This window comes from Chrysemys picta, chromosome 5 (assembly GCF_011386835.1).
Source record: "Chrysemys picta bellii isolate R12L10 chromosome 5, ASM1138683v2, whole genome shotgun sequence".
Lineage (NCBI taxonomy): Eukaryota > Metazoa > Chordata > Testudines > Emydidae > Chrysemys > Chrysemys picta.
The window spans coordinates 65,101,445-65,118,338 of record NC_088795.1 but is presented as its reverse complement, the minus strand read 5'-3'; the positions used below and the strand labels follow the sequence as shown (position 1 = coordinate 65,118,338).

Sequence of the window (16,894 nt, the reverse complement as noted above, 5' to 3'; positions counted from 1 at the left end):
ATAATAATAATAATAATAATAAAAACTTAGGAATTCTGCATGGTGCAACAGCTCTTCTGGATTTCTTATGGCACGACTGGCAGTTATGCATGATGCAAGAAGCTCACATCTGGCTACTGCAGACTTAATTGCACCATAATTGCACCCTATGAATCTATGAAAATAGATAATTGCACCCTATGAACCTATGAAAACAGCCAAAGCAATCAGGTCTCATCAATACGAACTGTTTAAAACTGATTTGGAGTATTTAGACCAAGCCATTTTTTAGTTATAACCAGACAACAGATTAACAACAAAATTTTGCCTACCATCTCTCCCAAACATACCTTCTAGTCTCCAGGAAAAAAAAAAAAATCTAACCTGGCTAACCTGGCATAAAATCTTATTTGTAAAATCTCTTGTAGATTAGTTTCTTTTTGGCAAAAAGGAGTGCATGGGAGAAGAGGATCAAAACCAGTCCTATAGCATGTGGAGGACATGCATCTCTCCCTTAAAAGCTGTTGATGCACTATTATAAGTTACACAACAACTATATTCAATAATATTACAGGGAATGTTTTCCAGGCATTTAGGGAACGATAAGCTTTTGGGAATACTAAAAGCTATTGTTTGTGGTTAAATACAGTCTTTGAAGTAACAGATCATTATTGCAGAAACTCTAATATTACAGTATTATGATAAAAGTACAGTATTGTGCAGACACAGGTTTGAAAGCAGCACTAAAATGGGCACAACAAGACAATGCATTTGTAAGTTAAGCTCTCTGACACCGAGGTGTGTGCATTAATAGCCCACTCCTGCAATACACTGAGCACCCACAACTGACCCGACAGGAGGTGCGCAGCACCTTGCAGGATCAGGCCCAAAGCAAGGAAAAAGCTTTTAACAATGCTATTTGGAAATGAAGTTTTTCAGTAATTCATCTACAGCTGAAAAAAGCAGCTTATTCAGACCACAAACCAGCAAAGAATCCTCTAGTTCCCCAAACCAATTCTCATCAGATGTTACTTAGATTACACAAGTAGGTGATATAATAAGGTCCAGGTGAAAAGAGAATATATATATATATATTTTTTTAAACACATACTAAACCAGGCATTCTTTCTTATGGACCGTCTAATTCCGATCTCATTCACGCTAGTTTTACATTGACTTCAGCTGAGGTATTCCTGAGTTACACAGCTGAAATTCAGTAGTAAGGCACAGAACAATGAGCAAATGCTGAAACACACAATATGTACCAGTAGTTGTTCTTTGCATTAAAAGATTGTTTAGACTAAGTCATCTAGATAAAGACGACCACGAAAATCTGCAATTACTAAAAGAAATCATTCTGCAAATACTATTATCCTCTAATGTAGGTGCACAATCAAGGTCCCATGTATTTTGTATTAAGCTTGACCCTACTTCTGCGGCAAGACACCTTGCATTCTGCAGCACTTTTGTGCATAAGACTGGAGATTCTGCAGCAGCTTCAGGTAAATTTTAAAAATTAGGTTAATGAATATGAAAATGAATATAATCACTATAGTATATCCTTATTTAATGTGATACTAAATCCAGTTTATTTTATGCTACTACTTCCTTTTTAATTTTCAACATAACATAGAATTTTGTATTGTAAAAGCTTATTTGCATTAGGAAGTTATTAGGAGGAAGCTGGAGATTTTGGCAGTTGGGTAAGACATGTTGGGCTTCTGGTAACCCAATAGGCAGTTTGAGTTTGTAGGATAAGCACATTAGCTAATGGTTAAATTATCAGCACTAAAATAGTTAACAGCGTCACTGATACCTGCATCACTAATCACCTCACTGAGATGAATAGGGCAGTTCAGACTTCTCAGAGCTATTGTTCTGTGATGCATCAGGCAGATAGTAGTACTCCACCAGTTTACACTGTTCATATTTGGTAGGTTCTCTTTGCAACCACAATGGCTACATTTTTTTAAAAACAAGAGCTTAGATGCGGATGTAAAATTCTGGAGCATGGGTAGCTTCGGTGGCTTCCACAGCCACAGATTGAGTATATGGGGTGGTAAGTGTAGTGCTTGTCCAGTCAGTTCACAGTTAGGGGAGCCATTACAGTTTCTGCAGAAAAACCACTTTGGTCAGGTGATCAGAGCAAATTACAAGGAAGACCATTTACAAGCCCCTTTTTGCCTGTAAGCACCCATTAATGTGGAGTTAGCTGAGGCGGAATGGATACTGGTGGCCTTTCCAAAAGTATCCACTACAGCAGGCGTGGGCAAACTTTTTGGCCCAAGGGCCATGTCTAGGTGGGGAAATTGCATGCAGGGCTGTGAATGTAGTGCTGGGGCAGGGGCTTGGGGTGCGGTGTGCAGGAAGGGGCTCAGGGGAAGGGGTTGGGGTACAGGAGGGGGTGCAGAGTGTGGGAGGGTACTCAGGGCAGGGGATTGGGGTGCAGGGAGGGGTGCGGAGTGCAGTGGAGGCTCAGGCAAGGGTTGGGATGCAGGAGGGGTGCAGGGTGAGGCAGGGGGTTGGGTGCAGAAGGGGGCTCGCTGGGGGCGGTAGGGGGCTCAGGACAGGAGGTTGGGGTGCAGAAGGGGTGCGATGGGGGCTCAGAGCAGGGGGTTGGGGTGAAGGAGGGGTGCAGAAGGGGTTCAGAGTGTGGGCTCCGGCCCGGCTTACTGGGGTGGAAGTGGCCGGTACCACATCCCTACGGCCCCTGGGGGCGAGAGGAGCTCAGAGAGCTCCGTGCGCTGCCCTCGCCTGCGGGTACCTCCCCAGAAGCTCCCCTTGGCTGCGGTTCCCCGTTCCCAGGGGCCGCGGTGACATGGTGCCGACCACTTCCGGGAATGGCGCAGGGCCAGGGCAGGCAGGGAGCCTGCCTTAGCGCCACAGTGCCACGGGGGTGGCAATCCCGCAGGCCAGATCCAAAGCCCTGTCAGGCCGGATCGGCCCACAGGCCGTAGTTTGCCCACCCCTGCACTACAGGGAGCTTCTTGAGGTAAATTATGTGGAGTCCAGTAATAGGTTAACCTTTCAGTCAATCTGATGTTAGAAAGTCCACTGACCTCAATTAATATATGGCAACAAGGAGATAGTTCTTCAGATTGTGACATTGCTTAAAGACAAAAGATGAGACTAATATTACAGAAAGGAACAAGTGTTTGACATATGCTGTTTTTGTTTTTTTTCAAAAACCACTCACTTCTCTCTTACTCCATGTAACATGAATTCAGGAGGTGGAATTGTTTGATACATCACCAGCTGGAAATGACACCTGCATGTTTGTTTTAAGAAGAGGGCTCCAGATTCTTCTGTATTTATGGAACTTTCAACTACCACAGTGGACAGTTTTTACCAATACGGATAATTGAAAGTCCACAGAGGCATTCTGCTGGTGGAACAGTGTCAATAAAGGGGGGGGGTGCCTGTCATTCTGTGAGCTGGTTTATTTTGACCAACAGGAAGTCAGGGTTTTATTGATAAGAGTCAAAATCAAATGTGGATGCAGGCAAGGATGTGCCAAAATATGGCAAGTTTCGCCAACCAAACTTTGGTGCATAGAGTGGTCCTAACAGTCGGAGAAGAATGGGTATGGACCTGGGAAGCAAATAACCCCCAAACTTAGAAATATCAAGCTAATGTTTTAGAATCATAGAATATCAGGGTTGGAAGGGACCTCAGGAGATCATCTAGTACAACCCCCCTGCTCAAAGCAGGATAAATCCCAAGACAGGTGATTTTTTTTGTTGGGTTGGTTTTTTTTTGTTTGTTTGTTTGGTTGGGTTTTTTTGCGCTTATCCCATGATTGCAAAATGCCTCCTATATGTTCAAATGCAAAAGGTGCAAGCTGCCAAAAGCACCAGCTTCCCATTACAACTTCTACAATGCAGACTAGGTATTGATAAAAATCTGCAGCATTCTGAATGCAATGTTGTAACTGTGTAAAATTGAGTTTAACATAAAAACACAAAACTGCTATTATGCTGATTTAATTCATGCTTTATAGCCAATAAAGTGATATTTTATTTTAAATTAAGCTATTGTGGAATTTCCATTCTATTGTATCACAACACTGCAGACACCAGGGACTTGCTGAAACATTTAGATTCACCTTGCCACAGTGTATGCAAGCCCTTGATTTACAGGAATTATGGACTTGTAAAAGGAACTCCAGAGTCAGGGTTCTAACCTGCTTTCCATTAGATGCATGACTATGGTTCCCTCTCCAACTTTCTCAAATAAGTCCTTTTTACTTGAATATGAGGTCTGTAGCTAGAGGGAATTTTTTTTTCCACCTGCAAAACTTGAGATAAATCAGACAAGTCATTTCTGAAACATGGAACTTTGAGACATGACTTTGTAAAGTTGTCACGCAAATAACTGTTTGGAAACTAAGTTTCTTTTTATTGAACAGTCCCTGATGACATCAAAAGCACACTTCTAATTGCTGATAAGGTCAGATGCTTTTTTCGGGACTTCTTCACAATACATTTTCTAATATATGAATGCTCTCCCAGATACAGAGATATTCATAAAATTCAAAGGTCTGGTAGAGTTTATAAAGCTCTTCCCACATATGGCTGTACTGGCTGAGCTCATAAGCTCCACTTATCACATTGCTGTGATTCAAGGAAGTTGCAGACTCTCCCATTGAGCTTGTAGTATTCAGACAGCCAAGCTGATCAAGCTGAAAGATTAAAAATTCTGCTGTGAGAGTATCTGATTTTAATATTATATTGTCCTGTGTTTAATTGAAAAACATGTATTTTCTTTACATCACGAGTTGCTTGCCCAAGTGATGCAATAGCTACAACTTCCACCTTGTAACCCCACAATCTCTGGGACAGATATGGTACCTGAAACGACTTTAAACATTTTTCAATTGACTAGGTTCAACATAACTGTTAAGGTTCAAGGTGGGTTTCTATTTAGCAAAGTACGTCATAATTTCAGGTTTCTGAAAGAGAACCCATACAACATTTTAACTTTTATTATAAACCCAATCAACACACACAGCATTCATGCATGTTTTCCTTGGGCATGCCACATTAAGGCCAGGGACTGTAGACAATGGCTCACATAAAATAGTTTTAGCGCCATCTGTAAAATTATTTGGATTTGTTATTTGGATATGCATGCCTTCATTAGAAATACTCGCCTCACCTGGGTGATAGCCAGGACACTAAATACTATAGTTTTTGAGCCAGAGTGATTCAAAATTATAACCAAGCCTTGACCTTCAAGGTTCTGGACCGAACAAACTGCCGAATACCCTCAATCCCTGGGAAGTCACTGGAAATTAAGGTACTACTCAGTACCTTGTAGAACTCAACAAATTATGTGTGTATTCTTTAGCAAGACTTTCCTGAACATGGCCTAAAATTTCTTTTTCTCTGTTAAAATAGTGCCATAGATTTAAATGGCCCACTTAAATATTTGATTCTCCACTCCTGTCACAAATAGCATCAATATAAATACAATCGTTGTAATAATGGATTAAGAGTTAGGTCAGTAGTGTAGTAGAACTGAAGATAAAATATTTAGGACCCAATCTTGCAAACACTTAAGCACATGTTTAACTTTATGCATGTGAGTTTTTCCATTGGTTTAACTGAGATAATGTGTGTGTAAAGTTAAATACATTCATAAATGCCTGCATGATCATATCCTTAGTCTGATGGAAATCAAATCAGCAGAGTGCTTTCATGTATTCACGCCCTGGATTGTAAACTTGAGAATCTCTACCCTGAAGGGGAGGGAGAAGGCTTAAAGAGATTTACTTTCCCTTCAAGTTTCATAACCCAGGCTCCATAAAGACCATCAACTAAATAGCATACCTATAACTTCCAGAAGACACTGAGAGAATCAGTCTAAACTTTAAGAGGTGGTCTTGCATTTCCTAACCCATTTCCGACTTGCCAAGGTTACAAGGGCAGCAAGAGCCTAGAGAAATGCATTTTCCTTGACTCTGGCAGGAAACGTGGAACCCTCAGGAAATCACTATGCTTCCAACAATCTAAAGGTTTGCCCACACACCAAAATTGTACCTCTTAACCATAGAGTTATAGTTAAAGCAGTACAACTCTACTTTTGTGCGACTGCAGTTATCCCAGTGCTTTGCATTGGAAGATTTATTGGTTTAACTACCCCCCCACACACACACCCCAAACAGTGATACCAATAAATACATTGTGTGTAAACCACACCTCAGAACAGGTTCAAGACAATTGAAGTTGCTCCTCAGTTATATGGACTGGGATATGTATACCCAGACTCCTCTTTGTTGAGAGATGTTTGGAAAATAAGAAAAAAGACTACTTGTGTTCCAACATCTATTCTGAATAAGCAGAAAAGATGGGAGAGAATTAGTCCAAGCCATAGGAGAGAAGTTGACATATTAGAAATGAGAAACACCTTTCCAGTGTCAAGTATCAGACATTACATGATGAAATTAAAGGAGAGCTTATTCTATAAACCCATACTTTGAGGGTGTTAGTTTCTTCAGATTCATCTCTCATGTGTTTGGGTTTTCCTCACACATGTAGTTCTGAAGATAACCGCTTTTTCCTTGCCCATCTCATTATAGTCAATATCTGTGTGTAGACAGCTGTTTTGGGGCCCTCCTTTGTTTATGTAAGCCACTACTATAGTATTAAATGTTTCCCTTGAAGTGATTGGTGATGTTGCATTGCAAAAAAACTTCCACATTTTTCAATATTTTCCCAGGTACTCAGCTACCATCTTACCTGAGTTGTTTGATCTCTGGCACATTATCTGCAATAAGAAGGTGAGTTGTTCATGTTTGCAACTGGTCTGTCAACTAACTTATAAATAATAATTGGCCATCGGATATCTGCCACATCACCACACTCGAGCTCCTGTTGCTATATGTAAGCAGTGTTTAAAGAATAAGGTACATCCCAAACAAAGCAATATGTACTGAAGGTACAACTGATGGTCCACGTGTCAGCTACAACCCTACCTGTCCTCTCCCTACCGCAAATACCTGAATATTTTAACTTGATGTATATTAACCAAATAATTATATTGCTGTTGTATATTTTTCCTTATCTGTCAACCTTATACCAAATTTAACAATATAGAAAGATCGCAAACATCAGAAGGCCTTCTCTTAAGTAAAATGGGCAACAAAAAAAGGCGTTCCTAGCTATCACTAAACTTGTGATTTTTAAGTGGCATTTCTGTTTAAACTGATGTCCACAGTTGTGACTCGCTGATTAAATGAGATGAAATTTGGCAAAATTTGGCTCTTGGTATCTAAAAATGTAAACACAGGACATACAAAACACTAGGTCAACACTTCAAGAAATAATTTCTTTGTAGATTTCTGCACACATAACCAATGCATCTTTCTCTGAAAGATCTCGACAGTATTCTTCTATCTTTTTCTAATCACCAAAAATAGCACCAAAAATTCTTACTGTAAGAACAGCATAAAACAGATTTTGTAATATAAAAAGTAAGCCTCTACAGAGATATATAAGCTGTTTTACAAGTACCTAAGTCTGTTTTTAACAATTAGTGAACAAGCTTTTTCATACCTGTCTATAGGCAATGAGCAGCCACGTTTCCCTGCATAAATGACCTAACATTGCATAAGATTGATATTAAAATGTTCAGCAATTATATAGCACTTGAGATTACAGATAGAAATTCAGGAAGAAAAAGCAGCAGACTCTTTTCTTAACAAAATTCCATGCTAATTTACTGGCAAAACTGTGATGGAAGTGGTATATGATTACATAATCCTACATACAGATTTTATGGACACAGTCCTCCTACTTAGTAAGTCCTATGTCCAGGCATTATTTGTCTAAAACTACCTGTTATTCCCAGCACTGCTGCAACAATAAAATATTACTGTCTTTAGTCAAACATTTATCGGAAAAAAGAAGGTGCAACCTATAATTCTTGTAGAAGCCTTAATTTCAATTTGACAAAAGGCTCACAAAGCACGTCTAAAACAATAATGTAAAAAAATCTAGTAGAACTCATTGTACTGCAATGAATTCTCTATACTATTAAGTTTTTATTCAATAATATTATCTATGCAGAATCAACTATCAAGTCCTTGAATGTATTTGTCCTAATGGCAGATAGTGGCTAAGAAGCTCCCCATGGCAAATGCCCTCCCAATAAAAGATATAAACATGAAATCCTGATTTACTGCAGTGCAGACTTGGCAGGATCCCAGTACAACTTTGCCAGCTGTCTGGCTATCAGAAGGTATAATACACCTTCAGGAGAGCAAAAAAGCAATAAACCAGCCGTCCTGCAATGACTCTCTGCATTATTAAATATCTTGTTGGATGATTTTCACAGAAGCCTATAGAAGCACAAGGAGAATGAATATATATTTCCTGAAGAGGTCTATCTGAAAATCAGTATGCTGATCCAGGCAAAAGTTTCAAAACAGACTTAATCCTAAGCATGATGTTTATTTAGAGGGCTTTTAATCAATCATTTGCAAAATGTCTTCTGTAGCCTTGGAAAAACAGGAGTTAAGAGGAAATCTGTTACTAACTCTGAAATCAAGGATCTTCACTGAGCATTAAGGACAGTAAATTCTGAAATATTTCCAAAGCCTCCATGAAGACACACACAATGTTCGGAAAAAATAAGTTTAGAGTAAGAGTAGAGCGAAGTGTCAAAGAAAACAAGAGGAAATAATTATACTGGGAACCTAAAATATCAAGCATGGAAATTTTGACTTCTCTCAAACATCCCAGACCTTTCCCCAGTATGTAAATGGTGCACAGTATAAGTCTGGACTATTAAATGTTAATTAACAAAGCATTAAATTTGAAATGTAAGTTTAAAAAGAGTCATGTCTATTTAGAGTACCCTGTCCAGGCTAAGAGTCACCACAAACACTAAGGGCCACATTATTCCTTGTATGCATCCACCTCCCACGCCATAGCTATGTCAGACTATGCATAGATGGAGGAGCTCCTTCATTAGCCCCACTCTCTTGCATATGCTGCCTCTGCCCTATTGACCAATCCTGAAGACACTCAGGCTGGCAAGAAGGGGTGCTGGAGGTGCTACTGGCTGCTCTACTGTAGGATCCAAAGAATCACTCAGCGGAGCACATACAAATAAGTTCTCCACACTCATCCCCAAGAACCTTCTAAATCCTTTGCCTCACCTCTCATTGCACAGGATTCATGGATATCACACAGTCCTATAGCTACAATGAAATAGCTAGGGTTTTTTGTTTTTGTTTTTAAGAACAGCTGCTATGTGTCCTCAGCTACTTTTCAAAATGTTTTAATACACAAGTTCCAAAATATATTAAACTATATTAATTTTGATTCTATGTAAAATCTTTATTTCAATTAGATTTTGCTTATGAGAATTGGAGAGGACAGCAGTTAGGGAGCAAGATCTGTGAATAGGTCTTTAAGCATGCTTCCTTCTCCCAAACGCCATCCTTCTCCAGGGGTTACTGGGGTCTGCACACAGATATGAAACATCCAATGATTGCTTCTCTTACTATTTGTCAACAGCTACATTTTGGGGCTGTCAGCTAGTAGCACTCCATGGGCCTTTTAAGTTACTTCATACCTTCCTCCCTGCCATCCCTCTCTCCAGCTAATTAGGATCTACACATATGCAGGGCATCCACAATTTCATTTCAGTGGACCCAGAGGCTGCATGCAGAAGGAAAAGGGAAGATTTTGGCAGCTGCAAAGACACTATGCCACATATTGTAAAAGGGCTAGGGACCTGGCCCTACTTAAAAAACAAAAAAAACCCGGAATCCTGTAAAGACCCAGTAGCGGGTTTCACTGAGTTGCAGCACCCCAGACGAGGTCATTCTGTGATATCACAGCTACAGAACGAGAGCATTTGGATCTAATCTTAGAACACAGAGCTGCCCAATGGGAGCACAGGTAAAAATCCTTTTCTCCCCATATATGATATTGCTTTCAACTTATTAAAAATTAAAACTACGGTACATTCACCACAGAAATATCACTTACCAACAGCTACCAACCATACTCTAGTATTAGCAATTACATAGTTATTTCTTACTCCAAATGACAAACTCTATTTTTTTTTCTTTCTTAAAAGAAGATGTAGGATGGGGGAAATGAAAGATGGGAGACTGAAGAATAGTTTTGCAGCTAAACATTTCAGTAAGAGATACAGAAAATCAGCCAACAAATTGTAAGTTCTCTTTTGAACTACACCCCTACCGCGATATAACGCTGTTCTCGGGAGCCAAAAAAATCTTACCACGTTATAGGTGTACCGCGTTATATTGAACTTGCTTTGATCCACCAGAGTGTGCAGCCCCGCCCCCCCGGAGCACTGCTTTACCGCGTTATAGCCAAATTCGTGTTATATCGGGTCGCGTTATATCGAGATAGAGGTGTACCTGAAACTGTGGGTCTTCAGTTTAGCAAAACAACTGATTCGACTCCACCTATCATTTAGAAGTCTTCTCAAGTCACCTTTTGTGTAGTAATGTATGTATTTATTTTTTTAGTCAAATAATGTCCATCACTGAAGACAGATTAAGTTTTTTTTACATTAAAAATGCACTTGGTAGGAAAACTAATGGAGTATTGTATTAGGGGGGAAAAAAGGAAAAATTCCAAATTATTATATTAAAAATTAGGGAATTGTAATAAGTGTTGATGGAAGAAGATTATTCTCATTTAAAATTAGTTCAAAACATTTAACAGGTGGAGAACACTCATCTAAGGCATTTCAATTTTAGGAGGCAACCCTATTGAAACCACTCATCTATAACTAACAATCAAGCTCTGAAATATTTTCTCATTGGCAAGAATTTAAGACGTATTTATCAAATATATTAGTCTTGGAAATTTTGTATTTGATACACATTCTCAGAAAAGAAGTTGGAGAAGGAAAGAGAAGCTAACAAACATGCAGTGGCTAGGAGGATCCTCTTATCAAAGGTCACAAAGTATCAGAGCAACCTGCTTTTTTTAATCAATCATAAAAAGTTAATGCAATAAATTCATCTATAGTTTAACTCCACTGAAGTCAAACACTAGAGGTGAATTTGGCTCAATGTACCCAAGTCATTGTCACCTTCCCAGCATGCTGTTTCAGCCATGTGTGAACTCTGTTGATTTTAATCTGTTTAGATGACAACCTGCCATCAAAATTCAAAATTTTTCTGCCAACATAACTTATTCTGTAACATATTCAGAGAGGATAAGAGAAGCATGCAAGTTATTTAACTTATTTGAATACATACACATTGGCTCCATACAGTCTCCTTATAAGAATAAAAACTGCTTCCTAGTAAAACAGAACTTTATTATTAAAACTTTATATTTTAAAGACTTGGCTTTTCAATCTAATCAAAATTAAAATTGTAGGACTAGATCCCCCAAATCATTTTTGGTACACCACTCACTCCCTTCCTCATAACCAAAATCATATGTACAAATGTCAAACTGCATAGCCATATACCATGTATCAACCATGTTCACTAAAAAAAAAAAAAAAAAAAAAAATTAAAGTTGGGGTTTTTTGTATTTGTATTTTTTAAATTCAGAGAAGTTTTAAAAAAAAGCTTTTATAGTCAGATCCCTCATTTGCCAAATATGGCTGAGCAGATTTAATCTAACTTGATCATAAAAACGAAATTGTATTTTGGCTGCCAAGGTTAAGCTTGATAAATTAAATGGCAACGTATACAACCATTAAAAATTAGGTTTATAAATAAAAATGCTGACCATATCTCATCTATGGCAGTGCCAAGTGTTAATATGATGTAGAGGTGAAGAACAAGAATCTTTTTAACAAGTAATTTGACAGAATGCAGTAAGCAGAAAAAAAATTTTTTTTTTTAAATCAGACTTTGGGGTAGGAGTGTCTTGTCAAGCCGGTAACAAAATTGTGTGTGTGTGTGTGTGTGTGTGTGTGTGTGTGTGTGTGTAAAAACCTCAAACCTGAATTTTTGCCTCAAAGGCTTTTAGCCCTTCTATCATTAACTTCACATCACATGAAACTAGTAGAGATGTCTGGCAAATGAAGAATAACTGGAGCTGAACTGCCACTTTTAATAACCTAGTTCCCATGTTAAACAAAGAGATGGCCCTAGGGTTTGAGAATTTGTTGCAGGCACAAACACCCGCTAATAGTAAAGTAAATGCAGATGAGCTAAGTCAATTTTAACAACATGCTCTGTTTTTCCCTTTTGGCCATTTAAAAAAATTAAAGATTTATATAGGTATTATGAATTCTTACTGCTTATTTGTTTTAGGGCAAAGATAAAAATGGATCGCACGGTGGTCAGGTTTTTGATGAATTTTTAGTGTTACAATTTTAAATGTGTACCTCATAACTTTAGATAATAAAACTGGTGCCTCTCCCCTCATGCCTCTCCTCCCCCATGTAGTGCTCTCTCCCCCTTACGTAAGAAAACAAGGCTTCAGTCCTTTATTTAGAAACATGATATTTACAGAGAATGTATGTTGCTTCTATGGGTAGTTTGTTCCACCTGACAGCAAGTATATTGGTTTTCATCTTCACATGAAGAGAAATAAAGATTTAGCTTCCCAATATTGATACATTAAGTTGTGCCTGGGGGAGATCATTCATATATACATGGAAAAAAAGAGGTCAATCAATCATTTATAGCTCAGTCATAGTTGCAGCTACTTCCATAGAGACTTTTTTTAAGTTTATTTTAGAGCTTGTGACAAACCATCACATTGACAGCACTGAAATAATTGAAGCACTGTATTGAACATGCCTACTTAAATCCTTGGCCTTTGAGACTACAAAACAAGGGCTACCAGTTGTGAAGTTTTGCACTGTCCACTAGAAAACTGGATTAATGCCCAACTCATTTCATTCAGGTCAAAAATAACTTTTGGTCACTACTGTCCTAGAGATAAGAGTGTCTCTATCACATTACCTAACAACCCTTGAAACACACAGATACAAGGGCTAGTGAGTGCATCTCTTTTACATTTTAATTTTATAACTCTCAATAATACGCACACATATCTTGCCAGACATATGCTAAGCTTAGGAAGGACACAAAAAAAGAACAAGATTTTCCCCCCATGAGGTTTACCATCAGGGCCAGCTCCAGGTGCTTGGGGACTCCGGAGAGGGGCGGCAGGTCCAGCTATTCAGCGGCAATTCGGCGGACGGTCCCTCACTCCCGCTCGGAGCGAAGGACCTTCCGCCGAATTACTGCCACAGATTGCGATCGCGGCTGTTTGGGGTGCCCAAAACCCTGGAGCCGGCCCTGTTTACCATACCGAAATAAGATGGAAATTAACTAAACTTACAAGTGTACTGAAAATACTAGAATTTCAGAGCCACTCTCAAATAGGATGTAGTGAACATAGGTAGTAGTCAAGGAGAATTTGTCAGATTTCCTTATGGATCCATCTTTGATCTCACAACGTATCAAAATGCTAAACTACAACCTAGCCAATTTTAAAAAATTATTCCAGTACTGTATAGTTTTCATAAAGTCCAAGTTGCACATATTGCTCATGCTAAAACCAAAAACATTTTACACTTGTGTGTATAGGAAGATATTGCCAATTAGACCAACTGAATGGAGTGAAAAAAAAGGGTCAGAAGTAAGTAGAAAGGAAAGGCAGAAGATCAAAGTGAAGATAAAGTCACATGAAAGGCCTGACAAAGGGAATCAATGCAAAGGAATGGGAAAGGCACTTCATATTAACCCAGATTTCAGGATTTTCCACTTGCATGTTACATTTTCCTCAGAATATACACCCTGAATCCTTATTTAAGGATTACCACCATAAATTCTGTGAATAGCAGCATTTATTTTATTCACAAAAAAAACAAAGACAGGGTGTCTACGATACCTTCCTGAGATTTAGAATCTAGATGATTATTAAACATACGTACACACAAAAATGGAATGCAGTCAAACTAGAATGTAACAAAGATTGCCACCATAAGTTTCACTGATAAAATAGTTATGTACAATCAATCATTTAAGATTACGCTGGCTAGATGATATTAGAGTGTGTTAGATTCTAGTGATCTTTATTTTCAGTATACCTTTCTTTAGATACAATTGTTTAGTTTATCCAGTTTCAGACATTATTCCAACCTTGCAATCATGAAAATTTAGCATACAAGTATGCTCACCATTCTTTGTCATGATCAATAATGAAAATACAAAAAAATTATTTGCCTGTGCAAAAACAAAATTAGAGGCTCTGGGCCACTGGATTAGAAGAATTTGCAAGGCTGCATTATTCATACACATTTCAACTCATCCACTCATGAACACTGTACTGCATTGCAGGTTACCTGCTTTACATTAAAATCTGGAAAAAAAATTAGCCGGGGGGTGGGGAGGAGAGAGAGAATTAATGGCACACTTAAGGATGTGTGCTGTTAAGAGATCTCTACTGTATCTGAAATGACATCAATTCACATCCCTGCTAATTATTACCCATGCTAGATTTGTTGATCTGGCACCTATGGCAGGAAAAACTGGTCACTACTGCTTTATCTTGATTGATATAAATCCAGGTGACAACTTAATCTGAGGAGATGACATTCCACACCAACTAATTCTCTGCCCTTTCACTGACTACAAAGTTACAACAGTGCACATCAGCTCTATCACTGACACCAGTTTGAACCTGCACATTTCTATGCTACGTGATGAAGAAGTTAAGGTGGCTCATTTGTGTTTACAGAACACACTTTTAATCAGCAAGTTGGAATAAACACACCCTTTAGCATTTTAGTAGAAGAGAGGAAACACTTACTAATACAGAACTTCGTTTGCTTCATGCCTTTCATATCTCACAGTTTCACACATCAGCCTGTAAGAGAAAAAATAAGAATTTTTTTTCCTTTCACATTTGTTCTCAGCCCTTAATGAAAATATATGTTTAAGTTGTTTACCGACATATCTAAACTGCTGAGTTTACAGTACTGAAATTACCAGTTTACCTAACGTGACTATTAGTGGAATGTAACTTCTCCCATTAAATGCTTAGGCTCTGTAAAATGGGGATAATGATATTGACCTCCTTTATAACATGCTTTGAGATCTGCTGATGAAAAGCACTGTAGAGGAGTTAAGTATTATTTCATTTTTCAGTGTAAGCTACTTCAGAATATAAGGCACGTTGTAAGAAAAATAAAGCAATATGCAATAGTGAGCAGATTTCTTTTGTGAGATTTCCAGTACCTGCTTTTTCAGGTCAAGCCAAATATACCTCAAAAAAGTACCTCATGACACTTCTGCCCTTGTCTGAAATTTTGAAGCTTTAGCATAAAATCCCTTGCTAGTTTCCAATTCCAAAAGGGCAGTAAGTTACAAAAAGGTGAAAAGATTTTCCTGCAGGAAAATCCTCTCTCCAGACTTCAGGAAAATCCTTAATGCCCCTTTCACATCCAATACGTGCCACTTTTCCTTCAGGTGCACTTATTTCAAACAAAACTTTCCTAAGTCCTGAGAACAGTAATCTTCCTCTTAGTGATGAAATCAGTGAGGATTCTTAGAACCACTTTATCTTCATGAAATACACAGCATTGTGGCTCAGTGGCTTACACCATTTCTCCCACTCCCCCCCTCCCCCTCCCCAGGTAAATATCATATACTTATAAAGCAAACTGCAAACAGAAAGGCTACTTGCTGGACAAGTATAAGGAGATTTGCTTAAGAGGCTAATGTGAATATTTTATTAAAACATTAGGAACTATATTTGAATTCCAGGCAGAAATTCTCAGTCGCTAGGGGTGTGATCATTTCTGTTGCAATGAGATGTCTTGCTATATGAAGATGACCCACTAGCTTCTGATGACATATCAAGATAAAGTTTCCCAGTACTATGACCTTCATTCTACCGGGGTGGCTAAAAATTGATTTTTTGAAAAACAAAATTTAAAAAACTAGACTTTAATTTAAGTTATAAGCTTTTTCTCTTTAAAAATAGACATTTAAAATTAAATATGAATTTAATACAAAATATGTTAAGGCCTAAACTTATTATAATCTCTTAAGAGTATTTAAATAAATATGCTGAATTGAGGAGCCTCTATCAAAAGCCGAGTTAAAGTTTGTTTTTCTATGTAAAGACAGGATCGGGGAAAAACATTTAACTTTTGAGGTCAAGCTTTATAAATAAGACAACAGGTCAGCCTAAGTAATTTAGGAGACTGTCTCATTTTCAAGAGACAGAGATGAGACTAGGAATTTAATCTCCAGCCACTTTCACTTAGGCATATTTGAAATTTTTTCTAGGCTGACCTGAAATAATCAATTTAATTCACTGACTTCAGTTAATCCCTCTGGTTAATTTAGATGAAAAATGTGGAACGTGTTTTGATAAGAGAAGTTTATGTATCCAAAACATTGAGGTTGTTTTGCTTGATAAAAATAAATTGTATATGATGTTGTATGTGTTCAGTTAAATTCCAGTTGCCACCCTAACGAAGCTTGACAAAAACTCATGAGCAAAAAAGTGAATTATCTAATAAATAAACAATATACCATTCACCATTTTCTAACATACTAAAAATGCACAATTAATAAGAATTTGAAAATATTAAGCTATATAATTTCTTAATTAAATGTATATAATTATAGTATACCCTTGTAGTAGCAAAAAGATGTACCAAATCTAGTGTATAGGCTCCATTTACTTAAAATGTTTTAATGGTTATATTAACCAATGAGAATGCACCTTTTTTTAGAAACTGAAGTACAAATAAAGTTGATTAAAACTGATTATTTAAATTGAGGCTTCCCACTTGGTAATTTAAATCATGATTTAAATCAATCCACCCAGCACCCCAGGCAAGTAAGCGAGGAAAAGTCTGACAGTATGGCTTCTCAATGAGTGGAGGGAGAAACTGGTTTGGGCCCCTGGATAATTTAGATTTTTCTATTAAAATG

The 16,894-nt window shown here is 37.9% G+C and overlaps 1 protein-coding gene across 23 annotated transcripts in view; it reads right to left on the bottom strand.

Annotated features, from left to right (window-relative positions):
• RAPGEF2 (Rap guanine nucleotide exchange factor 2) overlaps nt 1-16,894 on the bottom strand; it is a 326,588-nt gene that overhangs the window by 191,750 nt on the left and 117,944 nt on the right. For 22 of the 23 annotated variants that reach the window (XM_065597906.1, XM_065597907.1, XM_065597913.1 and 19 more), the window contains exon 3: nt 14,757-14,813. The exons of the other annotated variant lie outside the window; for it this stretch is intronic. In XM_065597906.1, coding sequence (XP_065453978.1) covers nt 14,757-14,813 — 57 coding nt within the window. The remainder of the gene's footprint in view (nt 1-14,756; nt 14,814-16,894) is intronic. 23 annotated transcript variants of the gene reach the window in all.